The 22,275-nt window shown below is 42.1% G+C and overlaps 1 protein-coding gene across 4 annotated transcripts in view; it reads right to left on the bottom strand.

Moving 5' to 3' along the window:
- Positions 1-63: 63 nt before the first annotated feature.
- PTH2R (parathyroid hormone 2 receptor) overlaps positions 64-22,275 on the bottom strand; it is a 124,201-nt gene continuing 101,989 nt past the window's right edge. For all 4 annotated transcript variants that reach the window (XM_064515322.1, XM_026116404.2, XM_026116319.2 and 1 more), the window contains 8 exons: positions 20,361-20,547; positions 19,338-19,491; positions 15,403-15,463; positions 8,191-8,257; positions 6,748-6,842; positions 4,935-5,073; positions 3,336-3,377; positions 64-2,555 (listed from right to left, as the gene is read on the bottom strand). In XM_064515322.1, the coding sequence (XP_064371392.1) occupies positions 2,178-2,555; positions 3,336-3,377; positions 4,935-5,073; positions 6,748-6,842; positions 8,191-8,257; positions 15,403-15,463; positions 19,338-19,491; positions 20,361-20,547 (1,123 nt within the window). In that variant the 3' untranslated portion in view covers positions 64-2,177. The remainder of the gene's footprint in view (positions 2,556-3,335; positions 3,378-4,934; positions 5,074-6,747; positions 6,843-8,190; positions 8,258-15,402; positions 15,464-19,337; positions 19,492-20,360; positions 20,548-22,275) is intronic.

The following is a 22,275-nucleotide window of genomic DNA, read 5'->3' as shown; positions in this document are numbered from 1 at the left end:
ACTGCTGTGGAAGCCAAGAATACTTCCTTGAGAGAACTAAATATGCAATTAATGAAGAGTATGTCGAAAACAACAGGTTTTGTTTTTTTTAATGCCTCAAGAGATGAAACAAGCTGTAGCTCATGCTAGTGTTTTCAACATACACCAAATTCACAGCATCTTTAGATATTTAACTCAATTTTTTAGGTTCAAATCAGCAAGGGATTCCATTGTCCAAATAGTTTTCCCACAGTCATTGACCACCTTTCAAGCTTTGCAAAATGATGTAGTAATTTTACAACACACTGACAATTTCCAGCTGTTATGATTCAAAACTCCTCTGTGAATATTTGGCTGTGAAAACAACTCCAGGGAACCTTGCCAGATGTCACTCTCCCCCATTTCACTACACCTCTCTTCCAGATGTTCCAGTTCCTCTTCAAAATGTACTTACCCTGGTGTCCTGGCTTTAAAACAGGATGGAAGGTGGGGAGATTGTAGCTACCTGATTAAAATCAAGGGGTCAAAAAGAGGACCAAACAAACCTGCAGAGGACAAATCCTCCAGTGACTACTGAACATTTCACTTTGGCTCCAACCAGATCAAAACAGATCATCCATCATAAACCTGGGATGGTGTATAAATGGAAGAATTACTCCAAACCTGGGGTTTCTCATAGCCCTTCCCTTGCTCTCTAATACTGGCTACTGTCAAAAACAGTATGCTAGGCTTGCTGAGCCTCATCTCATATAGCTTTCCACATTCTCACACTTTGTCTCTATGCTTGATCATCTCTGAACTTACATACTGCTTTTCCACCTGACACCACAGGTTGTTAGAGGGCATCCTGAAAGAAAAAAAAAAACACCTCAGCAAATAAGCTGGGCAGAACAGGTAGCCCAGAAGGAAGCAACTGGAAAACCCTGAAATCCACAGTTATCCCTGGAAGACCCAACTCTCGATGGAGAACTCCATCACTAACAAACCCACAGATGCTCTTCTGTGCCACTGAATGAATTTTATCTCTGTCCACAGGCTTGGCCAACAGCAGTCAAGAAGCTGACAAGGACCTTGGTATCATCCCCTGTTCTGGTTTTTGGCAGTGGAACACTGCTAGCTCTATGTAGTAGAAACTCATAGATCACAACGTTGGCCAACACGTAACTGATTTACTAGGCATAAACATTTGCTGTCCAGCGTAGAGACCCTTCAGATGGCAGCCTGTGGCAGGAGGTATTTCTTCACTACAGCATGAAGTAGACTTTACTTGAAGTAAGCCCTCAAAAAGCACTGCTGGAGGTCATGGAAGGTCCCTACATTTCTCTAGCATTCCCACACATTCCCAATTCACCACAGAGTTCACCGACTATACTAGGGACTGTGCGCTAAGAAAATTCAGGGCACTTAGCACCTTGGATGCAGGGAGTATTTACACTACCTACCATAGGAGGCTTGTTTGTGTAAGCTACTTCTGTAGCCAATGGAGAGGGCTACACTCCTCCAGGGGACAGTTCAGCTCCAGCCCTCAATTCACTGTGAACCCTCCTTCCTGCCACTGCCCAGAGAAGCCTGCAGAGACCAGCCTCATAGCGTGGTGTTTTCACAAATGTGCAATAAACACCCACTGGCATTTTCGCGAAGAGAGAGCTACAGAACTTAAACAGCAGCATTGGTCAAACAATTCTTAGTTAGAACAAATCCAATGATTCCAAGCTTGAGATCAGAGTTCACAAGAAATGGATGGAAAACCTGCATCCCGGGCTGACAGCCCAAATTCCAAGCAATCTCTTTGGTTACATTCACGCCAAAGGGTCTGTCCTGCTCCTCCTCCAAAAGAAATGCAGAAGTCACTGTTCTTTGACCCCAGAACATTTACTAAAAATGTCAGATGTCTCTGTTGTACAACACTGAAGTAAAACACAGGCATTGTAGGTCTATAAAGAACATGCCAATATCAAAATAATTGGTGCTATTGTATACAAAGCCTGTAGAGAAGAATTCAATTTGTGCTTTCAACACTTGCAATCTAGAAACCATTCTGCTTAGTCAACAGCAGTATGCAGAACTGAAGTTCCTGTAAACTGAGCACCACTGGCAACAGAGCCAGCTCAAGAAAGCAGATTGGTACTTTTTATCCCATGCAATGAGATGATTCACCCTGCGCTATGTCAGTCATACCCATGAACAGCTATGAGCATTCACAGCCCTTCCTCCGTTTCTCCTCTGTTCCCCTCTGTAGTGATATTCTGAAGCATAAGAGTCTCCTTCAGAGATGCATCATCCAGCTCTTTCTCTCCACCTTCCTTGTGAACCCAATGCTGAACACAGTCTTGCTCAGAATTGCTTCTAACATACCCAGGCAAATTCACATGTGGCTCACTTTGCCTACTGGTATTTCTGGAGGCTTTGCTGGAAATGAGCAAACGGGAGCTGGCCACCATCTGCAACTGGCTACTGGTGCTATGGGTCAGGTGGGTGTGAACAGAGCCATATCTGTAATTGCCACATGGTACTGTCTTCTTCCAGTCAACAGCCAGATTCCACCTCGTCCAAGTCTTCTTGATCTCAGTCTGAACCTACCAGGGGAAATAAAGTCAGATCTAAAAGTACACATAAACAGGCAGAAGCTATGAACAACATTCCCCACAGAACATCAACCTGAAACCCCCCTGCCCTTGCATAAGTGACCCCCCGCCTACAAAAAAAAAAATCCCATCTGTAACAGAGTATTGTTAGTCACAAAACCATTTACAAGACCCTAAAACCCAATGACATGCCATCAGTTATTGGTTAGATCTAATCCCTTTAATATGTCATATGGTACCTCATTTGGCACTGCTGCAATCTGTTCTGGAGCTAATAAGGAGAACCTCTCCTCCAATTGTTAATGCTCCCATGACAGATCGGACATTCTTCCCTGTGTCATGTTGCTCTGTACAGTGATGAATGGAAGGTGGTTTTTTTTTTTTTTTTTGCTTCCTGCACAATGCTATTTCAACAGTGTTCCAAATCCAAAAGAAAACGTTAATTGTACCACAGTTACTCTATCCCTGATGAAAGTTTCAGGTACAAATTGATGTAGCTGCTTTTTAACCAAGCAGATTTAACAAGAAGGTTAAGTGAGCTCTATGCCTCCACATCCCTCAATCTACTAGTCACATTCTGGAACACAGGTGATACCAAAGCAGGACTGGGTAGTCCTAAACTCCTCATTCCGGCTGGGGCTGCTCCCATGCCAGGTATAGCTTTAGACAGCGAGAGGGACCTTGCACGCATTTCCCTTTATTTTCTTAGAACTGCTTCTCAGTGCTCTAGGTTTTGAGGTCCACTCCAATTATGCTGTGTTCCAAACTCACCTCCCCATTGCAGTAACAGTAGATGATAGAAACGAAGAAACCCTGAGAATAATAAAGGAGAAGATATAACTGTCACATGCAAAGGTGTGTCAAGTCTAAGCCTCCTAGTTTTATCTGCAAATTCCTTTAAGTCTTTAAATCTGTTATTTTACCTGCACCCACAGAAGTATGTTAGAACACCAGGGTCAGCAGGACCAGAAGCTAGTAAGCGTGCTACTTTGAGAGGCAGCAGCACCACCGTGCCAACTGGCAGCAATACCCTGCTCTTGCTGAGCATCTAATGACATACCTACACTCATATGGCAGGGCAAAACGGTCTGTTACACTGCCGTTGCAAGACTGCCAACCCCCACTACAGCTGAGAGAGACACATGGCTCCTAGGAACAACCACAAGCAGAAAGTGACAACGACTAGAGCTTTCTGAGCAGGTAGCAGGAGGGAAAGATCGAGTCGGGGCACAGTCTGAAGTGGAAAGCCCTTGCAAGGGTCTCATTTCTAGTAAGGACCTATGATTCTTTCATCTAAAAAGCACTGAATGTTTATACCTTACAGGGAACCAGCCTGCAGGCACTGCCCATTGTCCTCTTTGTCTCTCTCAGATAACAAGCACTGAGGATAGGCTTCTCCTGATGCATCCACTTTCTCCCTGGAGGTCCTTCCAGAGATGTGCCTGAGATGTGCCTGCCGCAACTTCCTTCATCCTTAAGGAATTCTTGTAATTTATAGACTTGAAACTTAATCAGTAGGCATAGCTAACTGCTACATTCTAACATTCTTTGACTGTGTAAAAATACTTCAGAAATGTTCATATTTCCTAAGCATAGCCAGGAGCCATCATCTACTCGAGAAATAAACAAAGACCCTTACCAGAGAAGAATGCAAAGTCACATGTTCAATACTTAAACCTGTCCATAAATATCATTTACTTGCTGTAAGTGAAATTCTCAGGGGCAAATGGGGAGACTCCCATCTTAAAGCATGCCATTAAAAAAAAAAAAAAAAAAAAAGTCGGATATGGTATTGAGTTTGGACTTTAAAAGAACATACAAGGGAGCGAGACTCAATATATCTGATTGCAAATGTTATACTTGGTCCAATTTGCTGCACAAAGCAGAGCAAACAATTTGAGTCAAATGTCCCCCCCCCCCCCCCCCCCCATCTACACCAGACTTGCACGGGTTAGAGACACCATAAAAATAACAACGCACATTTCTAAGAACAGATTCAAATCAGGGCATTTCCAAAGCATAGCTCATTTAATTAGGTCAGTATACTAACAAGGTATCACCACATGCTAATTATGTATCCCTAAAAAAAACAAAAAAACCAAAAAAACCCCCAAAAAGCCACACAGTAACAAACCATAATTCTGTTTGTGGCAAACTGCCTACAAAGACAGCATGTTTCTCTTCCCCCTTGAGCAAAGATAAAATAACCAGAGTTTCTTGCTGCTCCCAAGGTTGAGAAAAATAGGTGGCAACACTGCTGACAGAAGCATTATAGCACAGAGGGCTGTGAATTCTTGCAGAGGAGCAGGGCCCAGAGCAGAATAGAAAGAACACCTGGTGGATAATATAGTCCACTGCTGCCTTGCATACCTGGAAGGAGTTGAAGAAGAGCTCACAGTGCATGCGGATCTCCCATGCAAGCCCAGTGAACGTATGTGGTAGGCACACAAAGACAATATAGTGTACACCGAAGACCAGGATGAGAACCAAGGTGGATTTTGCTAGCTTCCTGCAAGAAAGGTAACAGTCCTTTTTCTACGTGCTTAAGGAGGGGCTGCCCCCAGGAAACCACGTATTTAAGCTAAGTCTCTTCCTATCCGCCTCCACTCTCAGCATACTGACCTCTTAGCATACTTGCAGCCAGTCATTTTCCCAATGCAAAAAATATTTTTGTAAAGAGACAACACATCTAAAACAAAGCATGAAGATTTAGATCTGCTTCTGTTCTCTAAACATACCTCAGCTCAAGCTCCGTCTACATTAGCTGGTAATCCCTAAGTAACTATTCAGAAGTTAAGGATTCTTGTGCAGAAGCAGACAAATGCATCACTAGTATATTAGACCTGTGGGGACATCTACACTTTATCTCGAAAGATCAATAGTTCTCTTGTTTTGAAAGGTCTACAAGCTCATGAGTTTCAGGAGGATTTAGTTAAAGGAAACAGAATATTAGCTTTAATAAATAGTGAGAATACTGATAGAGCGCCTATCACAGAAAATAACCTTGAATCAGTGGACTGAGAGTTGATTCTGTTCAAATTAAATGGAAATAAACATACCAACCTGTAACTAAGGGTTTCAGTTTCCAGAGGAAAAAATGTCAGCAGGGAAACAGTAAATGAAATCAACTAAAGAGCATAAGAACTTGAACGAGGAAGAGGCTTTGAAATTCCTGAAGTTAAAATCACAAACCATCTACTTCATTTGCTTCCAAGCAAGGTGAAGACTATATGCAGACATGTTCTGGATATAGCTTGATGAATAGCCTCTTCAGAGGGGTATTAAAAATTAGCAGAGAGATTACAAAGAATGGAAAATGCAACCCTTTGCAAAGAAAGTTATCTTGTGGAGTATGACCACACTGCATACCAAAGATGGTTTGGGATATGCAGAGACCAGATTCAAAACCTCAAAACCTTGCAGATCTCAAAACCTCTCAGTAAAACGTGCCTACCACTATCTCTTCAAAACAGCAGTGTCTAGTCCCTCCTGTGGCTGGCAAACTTCCTTGCCTAACACATAATAGCTTGTGAACATGGCTCCCCATCTATTTACTCTATTCCTCAGTACAGAATTTTCTCCCAGCATTCTGTTAAAGTACATTCTTAAATTCTGATGAAAACTTGGTTGAAGCAGTTACAAATTTGGTGTCAGAAGAATCAAAAAGTCAAGTATCAGCATCTCAACTGGACCACCATGTCGATTCCCTCAATATATATATCAGAAGGTGTATTTATCAGTAAGACATATCATTTCTGTTGGGTATGTGAAAGAGGTAAGCTTTACATAATGACTTGTATCCAGAGAGATGCTGTTAGCTTTCATGAGGGAGGAACAAATTGTTGAAAGCATATTTCTGCAAGAAACATACAAGAGTTTGTGTGGGTATAGTCTTAAAATTGGTTTAGTTTAGCTTTAGAAACACCCAAAGTTCTAAGCAGCTGATAGAACAGGACTAGTGCGAGAAATACCACAACCTCTACAGCAACAACGACGATAAGATTTTGCTCTTCAGACCTTACAGCACAGTGGCCAGTTAACCCTGAAGTTCCTCAGAAACTGTATTTAGACCACAAAGTTGATTCGCCCTTTATGAAGACTTCTGCATGACTCACCCTATATTGAAGTTTTTACCCAGAACTACCGGAGGCCTAGTATTTAAAATCCTGTCCAGAGGATGTACCTGTACTGCTTTCTTGTGTCACAGCCAACAGCATGTGTCTCCCAAATTTTAGTTGCCAGAACCCGTACAGTATTCAGGAACAAAATGAAGTTCAGCTATAAAACAAAAAAAAATTGCAGAGAGAAGAAACAAACCACATTTAGTTATCTTGCCAATATTTTTGCAAACTTCAGCATACAGAAGATACTCTGCAGAACAGCAAACTCAAAGAACAGGCACTTACAAGCTGAAAGAGGCCATTCCTGTGCTGTGTTGCTTCTTCAGACTTATGCCTTTCCTCTCAAACAGCCAGAAATGGCTAATAAATAAGGCCTGCCTTCATGTTCAAATACAAGGTGAGCTCTTGTCAATAAAATTCCTAAAATCCCTGCACCAGGCTATTCTGCAAAGGAAATTTTAACTGTGTGGAGGAAGAGGGAAATTTCTTTTTCTGACTATAGCCATAGTGTAGCCCTTAACAATCCATTCTGATATGAGTATTTCTGCAGTGGTAAACAGATGCAAAAGTGCAGAGGAATACGATATACTGGAAAGGTTTGTTTCACATCTACTGTAGCAAGACAGCATGTGGATCCTACCTACAAGACTCCTTTGACATGTAATTCTGCATTAATATACCACACAAATTCAGTATGTGTGTTTCAAACCACTACCCCACTTCACTGTGTCACATCACACTCTAGTAATCAACTCATCTATCTCTAGTGAGAACTTTGTTGTGATAAGAGCATTCAACACACACTACAAGAACAAATCACACCATATACAATAAATTTGGATATAATGTGGACTTGCAGATCAATGAAGAAAGAGCCAAATGTACAGCGTATTAGCAAACATCTAAAAGTGACCCCAAGCAGATCCTACAGTTAAGAGGAAGAAGTCACCATACTCCCTCCAGCAAAGGACTCAGAATGCTGACAACTCACCATAAGTGCCCTCCACACACACACATGCACATGCACAAAAACAAACACTGCAGCTATCAACCACAGGAAGGTGAGCTTAAGAAAGAGGTGTGGATACTAGAAGGTTTAAGTTGTACAGAATTTGAACCAAAAGATTATTGGAATTGGCCTAATAATAAATCTTTGGTTAGATTCTTAAGACTTCACTTAAAATAGTTCTCAGCTTTACATATGTGGTGCATTCCTTTTTGCTCACAGCAAGATTTTGAGTATTAAAAAAAACACAGGGAATTCAAGTGACCTATTCTGTAATCTGGGTGCAACAAACTGATAAAGAACGTGGGCAGGCTAGTCCATAATTTGGATGCAACAAATGACATCACCTTACTTCCAAGTGCACCTCTTCAGGTACCTCAGAATATGGTCCCATCATTTCCTCACAAAACTCATCTCCCTTAGTTCTAAAGTAAGAAAGGAACCCCTTAACAAAGCCAAGAAACTTCAAAAAACATCAAGAGACATGTATAAAACCTACCCCAATAGCTGCTAAAATTGGTGCTTGATAAATCCATTTGATCTCTCCAGCACTTAGCTCCCAGCACCTACAATTGCAAAAGAAACCTAAGAGTTATTGACGACACAAATAAGCAAATTATTATTCTAAAGCTTGGCCACAAATAGGCCTTGCTCATTATGGAAATCATGTGAAATAGTGTGCTTCTCAGTTTGGTTAGCCAAAAATCTCAGGAAGAATAAGCTCTTTCATTATCAGCTTTAGAAAACAAAACAAATGTCTTGCACCAAGACAGGCAATTCCTTTTTGCTGGCGTCATCCCTTGCTGGCGTTCTCAAAGATTTCTAAAGCAAAAGTAATCTACCTGTATCCCACAACAGAATCAAGCCCCACTGGAAAACTTAGTTCTCCACTGTCGGCACATAAATGTAAAGGTTATTTTTGAAACAGAAAAAAACAAAACAAAACAAAAAAACAGGAAAACACCTTCTCTCAGAGTCAGTCTTCAACCACAAGCCACAGGGGGAAAAAAAGCTATTAAGTTGGTAACTAAAAGAAACAGAGGGAAAACGAGAAATACTGTATTAGACAACCATGCCTAGTTTTGACAGTTTCTGATAAACAACAAGGAAATAAGAGTTTGTCTCTTTAACATTCCCAAAAAAGACACACTCAAGTGACACAATCTTTATTTGCTGTGCAGTTCACTGAGGAAAGACTGTTTTTGAGCACAGACCTTCTCCACAACCACTTTAAACACAAATCAGACCTGAATCAGCAAACATTCTGACAAGAGGCATGACATGACTATTTGCTATGCACTTGCTTGTCATACTGCTGTGCAGTTGAATGCAAGCTGTAAGATCGGCAAACTTAATGAACGTTTGCTGCTAAACATCACTGCATTCAAGGGCAAGAGGGGGAAACTGAGCTCAGACCAAACTCACTTGAAGAAGGGAGGATACCCTATTGGCTCTGCTCCTGCAACACAGCTCTTCAGTGTTCAGGAGTATATGCAACATCGGGATTGTTTTCTCATGCTAGATCCCCAAGAGACAATCCTCCATTTTTTTCCCCTGCACCTCTGCCCTCTCCATCTAGCCTTGGAGGTTTTTTTGCTGTCACTGGCAAGACAGTGACATGTACTCATGCACATGGCAAAAAACAGGAAAGTATCAGTGGATTACTACAGGGCACTATGTTTCAAACTACTGCATAAGATGTTGCTTTCCTATGAACCTGTACTGCACAAAAAGATGCAGCACTGAGAGGAAAATCAGACATTAAAAACTAGCAGAGACTAGAGTATTTCCTTAGCTCCTTTTCAATGGGAAAAGATGGTAAATGCTTCACAGCAGCTTGTGCTGATAAGACCACAGCTCTGAGCCTCAGCAGGGAGGCTGCCAAGTAATCCCTGGAAAGCATCAAACAGCAGGGCAGTTCCAGAAAAGGAATTATGTTCAGCAGTGGAAAAAAGCATCTTCAGCTGGTGTCTGTCTCCTGACTTAAAGAAAAAGCCTGGCTGAGAATGAGCTCATGTTTTAGTCATCAGCTTATAAAGCGTGTGTGTGTGTGTGTGTGTGTGTGTGTGTGTGTGTGTGTGTGTGTAAACAAAACAAAACAAAAAAAATCAAAGCACACCCTCCTGCCTCCAAAAGGGATTCCATATTTAAAACTTCATTTCTGAAAACGGGGCTTTAAACATCAATGTTCTTTCCTTAAATACAGCTGTACTTCCACATTCTTTATTTCAAAAGGATGCAATTCTCTTTAAAGGCGCCAGGCTGGATTCCCTAGAGAGCAGAGTCATTCACTGAGCAGGAAGTTTGATGGCTTACTGCCCCTCAAAGTCGTTTGGTTTTGATTGCAATTGAATAAGCAACATGGAGAAGTGGGTGACATCCATCCAGGCTCAAGTTGACAGCTGACTACCCTGTAACTGCCAGCAGAACAGTCTTCTGACTTCCTTTAAATCTTCGCAGAAAAACACCTTTTTGGAACAGTTATTTTTGATATGAATTAACAAACATTGCTCCAGCAAAAGAGGCCTTTAAGTGTTTTGGTCCATGAACCACATTTAATTGACAACTTTTAATCTTCGGGATTGCCAACCTAACACTTGGATTCTCTGAAACAGCCACATTCTGTTGTCCAATTTGTAAAACGTCCACAGATTGTGCATGTAAAGTTATCTGAGCATAAACTGGTTTATGCAACAAAACTAACAGTTGCAATTGGCTTTTCTTAGTGCTCTAGCTACCACAAAAAAAGGTTTTCTTTGTCATGACTGTAGCAAGTTTAGAAGTACACGCTATAGCGCTGTAGATTGCTCAGTCTGACCTTACTTAACATAGCTCTTTAAACTTCAGGCTTTGTGCCCAAAAATCTTAGTCAAGCTTCAGTACCTCTTATTGACAAGGCAGCTGATGTAGGGCCCAGTGGAACACAGCAGCACTGTTATCTAAATGATCTCACCACAGATTATGTCTTATACTGGGCCCAATCTTGCCAGGTGGAAAAACCTCATGGGATAATTTATCAGCTGAGAAGAGGAAGCACATCCTGTGCATTAAAAACTTCAGCTGTCTCATGCTACATTGAGATGGACATAGAGATGTACTTTTTAGTGCAGTGATTCTGTATATACACCAACATCACAAATCAGGATCAATCCCTCTCTGTATTAAAACTACAAGCTACAGCAGGTTGCCTGAAGATGGTACCATTTTTCCAGTATTTGCCCAATTATGTTGCAACACTTACCAACTGTTATCCAACATCTGAGCACAAGGAAAAAAATGGGTAAAAAGATAATCAAACTAGGTCTAGCAAGTCTTGAGGGAAAAAAAGCCTCTGCAACATGCAAGCAGTATAAAGCAACCATGCTAACTCTTCAGAGAAAACACACACAGCTCCCTGTCAAAGAGCAACATAAAGTCCCTTATATTTCACTTATCAGTGACCCTTGCTCCAAGCCAAGTGAATTTACAGAAAACCTGGTGCTTTGGTTTATGGTCTGTTTTAACAATCAAAGTAGACAGCATCTGCACTGTCAAGCATTCTTTATTTTCAGCTGCATCACACATTGAAACTTTTGGAAATAGAGATAGCCAAGTTTTTAAATGTAATCCCAATTTTGATAAAGGTGAGATGCTCTCACATTAATGCTAGAAAGCAGCATGGCAAGACACAGATTATGCAAGGACACATTAGATGCATTTTGCTAGTGTTCTGCTAGAGGGAAGAGATGTTGAACTCAACGCATTGCCTTTCCACACAGGATTACACAGCTCTGTGAAAGTTATATACGCTTGTCTAGAAGCACAAATCTGTCCCTAATTAGGGCTGTAGGCTCAGGTCTTTGGCACTGTTAGAGTTCTCCCTCTGATATGTGGATGTGACTCAAGTTTTAAAGGCATTGCTTTCACCAATGTCACATCAAAATGGTGACTGACACCTGGCTATGAGTCAGGAGTGAAGGTAAGTTTCCATTACTGCATCCTGTAAAAGTTAACAGGTACTTTTCATCACATGATATGTACTTCAAAGCTTCATACAGATCAGAACATAAAAGCAGATGTCCTTTATTTCTCCTAAGAGATGTCTTTGTCTTTCCTTGGTCTATGAGATTTTTCATTTGCCTCCTCATATTTTACAGTCTTGTTACTACAGTTGTCAAGTGCAACAGCTCTCACTACAACGCAAAGGTCTGAAATTTCCCAGACTTTTTAAAGCATTAGTTGCTCAAAAAACAAGACTGATGTGATCAAGCTATGCCTGTGTTTCTCGCAATCTCCACTAATAAGCTCTAATTCTTTGGCCAGTTCTAGTGAAGCTGAAATGGAAGTGTAAAAGGCTCCAGGATGCTATGTTTTCTTCATGTTTTCTGAAAGCAGGTTGCTAGACAAGAGAGACCCTCAGAGCAACTATGCTCTGGGAGAGGGGTGATGTTAGCTCAGTCCTCATTAGATTATCAGAGAGCACATAGCTCAGTCACAGAGGCACTGCCAAAGCCAGTTTGTCCCCACTGTTCATAGAATGGCTTATTTTACTTTTGCTTGCATATGCTATGGTGAAGCCAGAGTTTTGTCACCTTTCAAGGTTCCCTCATATTATGACATTGTCAAAATCTGACAAGCCTCCAAGAAAGGGGTTAGCTAGAGAAACACAGGACTCCTCTTCTACACACTAGGTTTTCAGAGACCCATTTGTCCTGATCTCAGGACTCTTGGGGGCACCGACCAGAAAGGCAGTCCTTCTTCCTACCCCTCTGGCCAGGTAGCTAGTAGCTAGAAACAGAGTGATCAGATGCAATCTTTTCTCCATGGGCAGTATAATAACCACACTATGTAACAATTGCCCCAAACCTCCCTTGCAAAGGAGCTCAGTATTGAGAGTCCTTTTTACACACCCCAACCCAATAAGGCAAGTGAGGCTTACATGAACTCTCTTCCTTTGATAGCCCTAATGCAGTGCTTTCCTAAGCACAACCTGTTCTTAAAGCCTGTAAATTGGTAAAGCTGGGATAAGGGTGCCATTTCCTTAGGCAGGAGGCTAGAGGAGAGGAGAGGAAAATATAGTATTAGACTGCCTTTTCTCAAGACACTGGAATAAAGAGGAAGGCGTAACAGGCTGCTCAGAGCAGACAGCATCCATGCCCACTGCTAAGATAAGGACAGCCATTTCCACAGGCCCCCTACATAACCAATGGTCAAAAGGAGAAAAGTATCTTTTCTGGAGCACTTAGCAGAAGAGTCAGCACTCTGAATCTTCTCCTGGAGACCCTCCCTACTGACCACAGAGCTGAGCATTTCAGCTGCATTCCTACAGCTGGGGAAGGGAAGCATCCCTTTCTCACCTCCCTAATCACAATGCTGCAGATCCTCCTAGGAACAGTGGCTGGGATTTTGTGGGGTCTGCCTTTACTCTAGAGTTTGAGAGAATCAGCTACAGATTCCTTGGTCAGAGCAGCAGAGAGATGAGCCGAGACCCTTAGCCAACATTTTCAGACAATTATCTGGACATACTCCAGTAATTCAAAGTCCTTAGGAGTCACAACAATCCTATTTGTCCAAGTACACTTCATTGCAAGACTCCTGGGAGTAAGGAAACACATCCAGCACTGGGTCCTCAGCATGCACCTATGAATCATAAAATTGATATCTGGTAATAAACTGCACTGAACCACTGCTATTGCCTGAAAACTTTTGGTAGTAATGGCATCCCACGAAAAGCAGCCATGGCCATTTATATGCAGGAGAAAAGGAAAGAATCATTTCCTGCATGTTAAAGCAGGGAATGGTATAATATCATACCTTGTAAATCCTTGCAGTATTAACTGCACCTGAAAAACAGCTGCCTTGACAGTCTAATGATTATTTAGCAATTCTAACATTAACGACAAGTCAAGAGAAAAAAACAAGGTGGACAGATGACTACACTGCGGGCAAACATTTAGTTTTCAAGTCCTGGTACTTAGGATGTTTTAGCCATAAGGCACACCGCAAGCCTAGAACGAAAGAAGGAGGGGCGGGGGAAGCTTGGAAACCTCCCTCAGACATTAGGGCTGGGGATCGATAGCAGTTCAATAAACGCTGGTCATGATGGCTAGTCACAGGACTAATTTACAGCCACAGAAAATGCCTGTTGGTTTTGGATTTCTCCCCTTTAAAGATTTCAACACAATCCTTTTAACCTGGAAATCTCTCAAAGAAGCATTATCTTTGGTTCCAGTCTGCTGTTCCACTGAGCAAGAAAGCAAACGCCTGAACTGCTTCAATATCCCATGCCCTGTCAAGTTCCTACCTCTCCCTTCCAGTGCCTGGGTCTCCCCTTCTCATTTCAGACATCCCACATGGATACTTTTGTATCCTTGGAATCAAAGGTATGTAGAACTGATTCTTAAACAGAAAAGACAGTTCAATTCATTGTCCAAAACAATTACGAGAAAATCATTAAATCACTTAACTCAAGTTCCACAAAATTACAGTGGAGCAAATCTTAGCAAATCTAGCACCACTTGCAGGCTGACACCATAAATTTACTGACACCAACACAAAAACGCAACCTTGGTGTAAGTGAATGAGGTGGGTTTCGAGATCCATAATCACATCCTGCAGCATACAATATACTGGATTTGTTCACATGCAGGGTGTGCTCCAGGGCTGGAAGTACACAGTCTGCCACTATGAAAGGCTTCCTAGGGACAGAGTTGATGTTGGTGAAGACCATGCACGCTGGGCACCAGTTCATCTCATTTTCTTAGTTTTTGACTGGAGGATTTTCAAGAATGTTCAGCACTAGCCTGAACCCTCATGTCATGGGACCAGGGGGAAGGGGGGCACTTGAGATCTGTTTGGGACCCTTTTGAGAATAAGTTAACAGCATCCATCCATAGCACCTACACAACATACTATCACACTAGTGAATGGTGAGCCATCTGCAATAACTTGGGGAATCATATGATGCAAACAATCCATTCAGACCAACACTCATCAGGTCAGAGTTCTCTTCCTTCTGCAAAGAGGGATTTCCACCACCACCACCCATTAGTCCTGTAACGATGTGCCCACCGGCAGGTCAGTAAGTACTCCTAGGGTAACAGCAGCTTATCAGCATAGCAACTCATGAAGCAGAAGGATGGAGAGATTATTCCAACACTGCCCAACTCAGTCATAACTCACTGTAGAATACATCACATCTAGCAGAGGAAGCCCCAAGTAGCCCATCCATCGGTGCTGACATGTTATACCCATTCCTGCTGCCAACAGCAGTTTCAAATCCTTAAGAAAAGATCCCAAGAAGAACTCATGAACAGCAGCAAGGCCCTCAGAACAATGCTTCCCCAGGTACGAAAGGCCCAAGAACGGTTGTTTACTTAGGGGCAGGTTTCTGACCACCTATCCTTCTGGGATTATCTTTTCTTCAGCCATATAACATTGAAGTTAACTTTCCAAATGGACGTTAAAGAAAATCGTGACCGTCACAAACTGTGCTTCCCTGCAATAAACACAACCGAATTATCCAAAGACACGTGTTATTTTTTATTTTCCATTCGAGTTTCCATCACTAAGCCAATAAATCAAGTTACACCTTTTGGATTAAGGTAACAATTTTGGTAGGTATGAATGAGAGCAGGTGCTAGACAAAGTACGCAGAAATGGAAAGATGGAAACAAGTCCAACTGCTTCTAGCAACAGCAAACCAAATCTCCTTCCTCCTTTTTTTGCTTACCTCGCATCTGCTACTATCGCACGAGCCACTGCCCAGGCCACAACAAAGACAGCTGGAAATCCTGTTATACAAGAGAGTCAATGGATAGCTGTTAGAACAGGGTCATCTGCAGGGTGACAACTAAGTAGATGGAAAAGAAACTTTAGTGCCTGTCTTAATGGACAGCAGCTATTTTAACAAAAGTTCAGACTGTCAAGAAATAAAGCTACTATCAGTAAGCCAAATGCAATATTCAACAGGAAAATTAAAAACTGGCATTTTCAGATCAAGCCAGGTTCAGTCCTAAAGTATAGCTACTTCTGAAAATTTGAGCACAGATTTCCATGGAACAAATCTTACCTAGTGGGGGGGGGGGGGAAAAAAAAAAAAATCAGTGATGCTGGTGAGCATATTCATCAGCTCTCAGACTCCAGTTTCACCGTTTAATCATGTTAAAGAAAATGCTTATGTGGTTTTAGCCCACCTAGCCCAACACAGAAATCACAAAGCTTCCCAGCTCTTTGCCAGTATGCAAGGTAAACTGGTCACACCAGTTTGGTTCTGAAAGAACAAGGACCCACTTAAATCATGGTTAACAACAGTCAGGGACAAACATAACATGCCATGGTGCTCCCATTAAGTTTAATGGCAATTTTTGCTGTTGACTTCAGCAAAATGAATATGAAAAATTTCAGCTGCAACATCTTTGAAAGAAGGAAGAATATTTGTTACCTCATTAAGAGATGCAAAGCTACCTAACTTTCCAGTTTTCATAGAAACTTACATTTACCCCTCCCACTGGCAGAGGAGCTCTTTAGTCAGAGCAAGGCTTGTACATGTTTCGCATAAAGCTCCAACCTTTACTTCATGCATTAATGGCATGAGCGAGAAGAATGGAACTACATGCTAGCTAACTGTACATGGATGGATCATACAGGCCATAGTGAGAAGCAATGTCTCTGAACACTGAACACTAACAGTGTAAATGAATACTGGCCAGGAAAATGCAGCAGTTTGGAGAATACTTCTGTTTCATAATCTTATCAGCTCAAAAAGCTCTGATTTCTGAGATGCAATAAATAGGAAAACTCTGATTAATGAGAAACACTCAGGAGAGCAATACATTTGCACAGATGTAGCTAGAGTAGAGTTGCAATGGAAGTTAGAGTTCTACTGAAAATTACTTCCTCCCCTGAGTTAATGAAAATGGCACCACAGTTACACGACTGCACTTGAATCCATACACAGAGATATAGGAATTATTGGCAGCAATATGGTACTTCACTAAACTGAGTTCTTCAGCACTTTTTAAAAGAAAAAGTATCTAAGCTTTAAAGGGACAAAGCTTATCTCTACAACAGCTTCACTCTTCCAAGAAATATGCTTTCTAGTCTCATTGAAAGCCTGCACATTCTTAGAAACTATCTCCTTTGTACAGGCTAGATATATCATAAGCCCCACTTCATCACATTGAGTCCTGTCGAACCTTTTGCAGTGGCAGAGAAGGCAGATCCTTTCTGATTTCTAGTGATGCCTGAATGTTTGTCCTTGGAACAAGTGTTCCCAGATTCATTCATCCCAAGCAATACCTTCAAAATCAGTGTAGTAGTAGACTGCAAACAGAAAATGGCAGGAGAGTAGAAAGGAACTGAGTAGAGATGGGCACTAGGGAATGAAGGGTAAGAGAAGAATCCTTCATTTTCCTGGGGATGCTGTAACACTGAGACCAGAAACATTGCTCCTGTGTCACACATGACTATTTAACAGAACAAAACATTTGCCAGCTGAGTTCACCACGGACGGCTTATCAAGGAACTAACGAGAATGTTCAGCAAGTGAAGCAATCTGTTCACACCTATGAGAGAGGGAGGGGGAGGACAGTCAGAAAAAACTTCACTGATCTCATTGGTCACCGGACAGCAGGCACCTTCCTGAGGATGCTCGAGGAGTATGTTACTCTACAAGCCTCCTCTGAAAGTCGGGTCCATAGAGCTTGGAGTGGCCTCACAACTACTGGACACCAGGTCCAATGATGGAGCCAGAAGTGTTATTCCCATGCAGTGCAGTTGCTCTGCACAGGCACTGCAAATCAGACTCCTCGGATTTGCTGGGCTTGTGCTCAGTTGTGTTTGCAAACAGGGTGTCCAGAGTCTCCAAAGCCCTTACGTCAGCTGTGCATCCTCCATTAGCCTTCACTGTGCTATACAGGGATGCTACAGGACAACACAAACAGGACCTGCATGCACACCGCTTTGGAGTTCACCACACAAAGAAATTACTCTTTAATTACAGCTGCTCACTAGCTGTTGCTCTTGCCTAAGGAAAGAGAACTATGGGTCCCAGTTAAAAATCCAGCAAAACAGTGATGTGGAATAAAAGTCAAACAGAAACCTCTCTTGCTTTGATTTCATCCTCAGAGGCTGGTTTAAACAACTGTTCTTTTAGAGGTAAACACCCATAAACAGGACAAAAAGCATGCTCTAAATCTTCACACAGCCACTAGCTCCATGTTGATCCTGGATATTTATCTCATTGCAACTATTTGACAAGAATACACTTCTTCCTTTACTCATTGCTCAACAGGCCTTAGGTCTGCCTGCCCACTCTATTTCCCACAGAGCAGCAGTCTCTCTCTTCTGGAGAATCACAGCCCATGCCGAGATAGTCACATGCCTGTGGATGATCACGTGATGAAAAAAGCCATCGGATTAGACTACTTGGTCTGTATCAAAAAAGACCTCAGTTATTTGAACTCTTGTTTCTCAGAAGCGATGCTGAAGTAGAGAAAGATGCAGCTTAAAAGAGTAAGTTTTTCCAAACCAGATGTTTCAGGTCAGTTCAGACCTCTTGGTTCAGTAGTATCAATATTTTGATCAAAAAGCAAGACAGACTCTTGCAACAACAACAACATAAAGACTGCCAGCTCAAACAAAAAAACAACAAAAAAAACAGAAGTCAAGGTTTGAAGCATCAGAATTTCTTACAGCATGGAAAACTTACTTTTCTACTCATTTTCAATGCAAGAAATATCAAGTAAACTCCATTTAGACACTACCTTAGAGTTTTTCCTAAAAAAGCATCCTACTTGACATGGGGAAAAAAAAATACTGTTTTCCCCTCTAAACTGGGAACAGTAAATGAATGTTATGTAGAGCCGTGACTGAGTACACAAACTATCAAAGCCAGAAACATTCCCTTCTTCCTCCATGAAAGTACAAATCAAGCATTTCTATAATTCAAATACAGAGATCATGAATTACAAGCAAGATCACAATACGATGGCTAGAAGAACATGCTAAAAAGCCTGCCCAAGCGTGAATTAACTGAAGTGACCAAACCTTTAAAAACGAATGGGATTCTGTCAGCTTGTAAGAGAAAGGACTAATCACTTACTACATCCACCTCCCTCCAAAGGCAGGCTACAATTCCCTGAAACAGGACTATGGACTGCAGTACATTCATATGCACCTACTGATGCAGACATTTTCCCAGAGGTACTTGTTATAAGAAAGCCTCTATTTACAGCATCTTGCTTCAAAATCACTTAAAGTATGAAGTGTGAATGGCGAGACAAAAATAGGACACAAAGTGATCTAAGGAGACAGGCTTCACCAATGAAGGACTGAGGACAGGACATTTCCAGTCACTTAAAAGCACATGTTCTTAGCTTAATTTACAGAGTTCTCAAAGTCTATCCTTACCCTGTGCTAGGGCTGGGAAGGATGTGTTTCTGATCTCAACATCCCACAAATTCAAGACGTAGGACTCTGACCATTTCACAGGGTGAGTCAGAGATGCTAGCTAACATGCAGAAGGCCATGCAGGAAACCAGTGACAGATGATAATGTAACTGGGCCAGCCATGCTGTAAGTTTCATGCACTGAAACCCAAAGAGGGTGCATTCCCAAAGCCATCTCTGCCTCAAAAAAGGCGTAAGAGAAACCCAGGTGCCTTACCCCAGCCTATCAAGGTAAAGCCCCAGAGGTACTTGCTGTCCGAAAAGAAAGCAACAAAGATTAGGCTGTGTAAGTAGAGGCCTTCCACCAGGATCCAGTAGTAGTTGGTGGCCAAGAAGTAAATGAACGTCACTACAGCAATCTTGCACCCAACCTGTCAAGCAAAACTATAATGAGTTAGCAAGACAGAATACAAACAACCCGCCTTTGCATCACCAGTGCTCTACTGAGAGATTTCCACGTCTTACGTACAGTAGCATTTAAAGGAACAAAGCCCCCACGTATTAGTATTCTTGTATCTTCAGAAGTGGAGGGCCAAATGAAAGCTTGCAAAGACGCAGCAGCTCAGCCCTAAAAGGCACTGTGCAGGTGGGTTCTACACAAGCTTTGCCCGTAGCCTCACAACTGCTGTGCCAGTGCAGCCTCCAGCAACCTGCTGCTGCAACACCAGGTTTCACTTGAGCACAGAAAGTCACATCAGGAGGGCAACTCACAAATAAGCAATACAGAGACTGTCTCATCCTCACTACTACAAGTCCATTGTTGACAAGCACAGGCTGGGAAGCAGTGACATTTGGGGGGGGTAATTTTCAAGTATGGTTCCTAAGCAACACTTTTCTCATCTTGACGTTTAGATGGAGGCAAGGGAATCTAAGGAAAATTTTCAGAAGTACCAGACTGATTCAATGCTGTCATCTATATGCTTTTGAAAAACATCTCACTAGGCACTGGTTCTTGCCTTCATTATCTAAAACCCTTGGAAAATGCATGCTAGCTATAGGAACGCAACTCTTACAGCTTAAAACCCTTGCCTCACTTTCAGAAGTGGGACTTCAGAGCCCAGATGATAGAGATGCTTCACAGAATCTTCATCTCATTTCCAAACAGACCAAGTTCTCCACCATGGATTTACACTGCCTGAAAGCCTGATTTAATTTCCCTTACATTTCCATCCACTTTTCAAAGCTTAACACACAAACTTAGCTAACATGCTCATTAACACCAACAATAAATAGTGCTTACATATCGTGACTTGTCCACAGAAGGAGCTATTGCAATGCTTCGAAGATCACTTGCCAGTAGGGAGTCCAGCTCTTTGATCCCTAGGTGAGCATGCACTACTTTGTCCTTGATAAAGATGCTGACAGCTCTTAGCATGAAGGAGACAAACAAGTGCATGTGGATGTAATTCCTGGTGCAGTGCAGCCGCCTGTGGGAAGAAAGTCTGTTAAAGAAAAACCTATTAAAAAGAGAAGGAACAAATACTTCCAAGGACATTTGCAAAACCTGGAATTGAGGAATTCTTGATAAAATTCCAGTAAGAAGAATGAGATTTAAATGGCAAAATAAAGAAGGTCCTCCAGCAAGGCTGACTTGCAGTCTCTCATAATTATGGGCTATCATGCTGGTGGCTTTGGCTAAAGTGATTTAGAGTCAGCTCTGTTTTGCTGATCTCTCTGTAAATAACCTCCTCATTTTTATCAGAATTCTGTTAAGACAGAAAGCAGAAGCTGTTTGAAGTGCAAAGGTGATCTGCAGAGCAAGATTTGTCTAACAAGATTGCCATGGAGTCCAGCGAGGGCAAGACTAACCAACAACTCCAGCCCCTCTGTATTGAATGCCAGAGCTCATGGCCCACACAGAGACCATGCAAATATAGCTGTTCCCTCTTTTAAGAGCAAAACCTTTAGAGCAAAAACTATGCAGCTTCTAAGTTCTGGGTAAGTGCTCAGAATACCTCAAAGACCACAAGGCATTTGTTAACTTTTCAGTAGGGGAGCTTGCAAAAACTAGCTTCAGATTGTCACATCTGCATCTGCTTTACCAGGAGGTTGTAAAACTGCGCATGGAAAACTCAACTTCCCACTCACCTCCCACTGTTGCTCACCCCAAAACTTTAGTCTCCCTTTCAAAGGCAAACAGCTGCACTGTCACAAATTTGGATCTAAAGGCCAAGATATTAAGTTTCCCATTCTGAAACTGCTTCTACTGACTATTTCAGATACAAAATTGTATTTTGGCCTGGAAGCTACTGAATCTGCACGCTCCATTCAACTGGAATGGAAAATTGCTGCCTAATTCCCTGCTGTTCCTCCAAAAACCCTCATTTGCTCACATTTTAAGTGAATACGTGACAACTACTGTGTCATTCCCACTGGCTTTGCTGATGCCAAGGGTAAGGTGGTCTGAAAATTTAAAGCAAGGAAGTAGAGCCTTACTGTCACCAGCAGATCAAAAAAACAAGATTCATTCTCAGTGAAAACTACCAAGAATTCATGACTATTGGGGTCGGTCTAACTGAATCAACTCATTTAAGCTTCCTGAAGAGTCAATACCACTAACGATGGTCCATTGGGAGACTGATAACAACCTGACAGTGAGGATAGAAAAGCACCCTGCTGTAGCTTCTCATTAGAGTAGAAGCTACCCGTTCTTGTGGATGAGCTTCCCCTGAATGAATGCACAGCTGCACTCAAAACTACTGCTTCTGATGCATCTACAGGGAGCCATCGTGAAACAGCACAAGGCAAGCAGCAGCACTCAAGAAGCCTTGTTTACGCAATCAGCTGGTTGACTGATATTTTTGCTACTATCATTCCTCTACCCCACTCCTGCTATAAATGAAGGCTGTTCTCTTTAATTTAAGGATCAAGTGCGCTTCTGGATCAAGGTGCTAGCTTATAGACAGCTTCACCAAAATTTAGGTCCATGGCCTGGGTGGAGGGGTGGGGGCAGGCATCCAGTTTACTTAACACACCTGCTACAGCTCCACATCCAGTCAGCAGAGAGACAGACACCTCTAACCTGCAGAACAGGACATGCACGCTACCTGCTTTAGGCTCAGCTCTTTCCACTGACTGGGGAACCACTCTGCTCTGGAAAAGACTCACTTCTGTTCACTGTAGAGGGAAGTAATAGGATCTGCCAGATGTTTTCA

The sequence above is a fragment of the Dromaius novaehollandiae genome, chromosome 7 (genome assembly GCF_036370855.1).
Source record: "Dromaius novaehollandiae isolate bDroNov1 chromosome 7, bDroNov1.hap1, whole genome shotgun sequence".
Classification (NCBI taxonomy): Eukaryota; Metazoa; Chordata; class Aves; order Casuariiformes; family Dromaiidae; genus Dromaius; species Dromaius novaehollandiae.
Note: the sequence above shows the minus strand (reverse complement) of the source record. Positions and strands in the feature narration are given on the sequence as shown.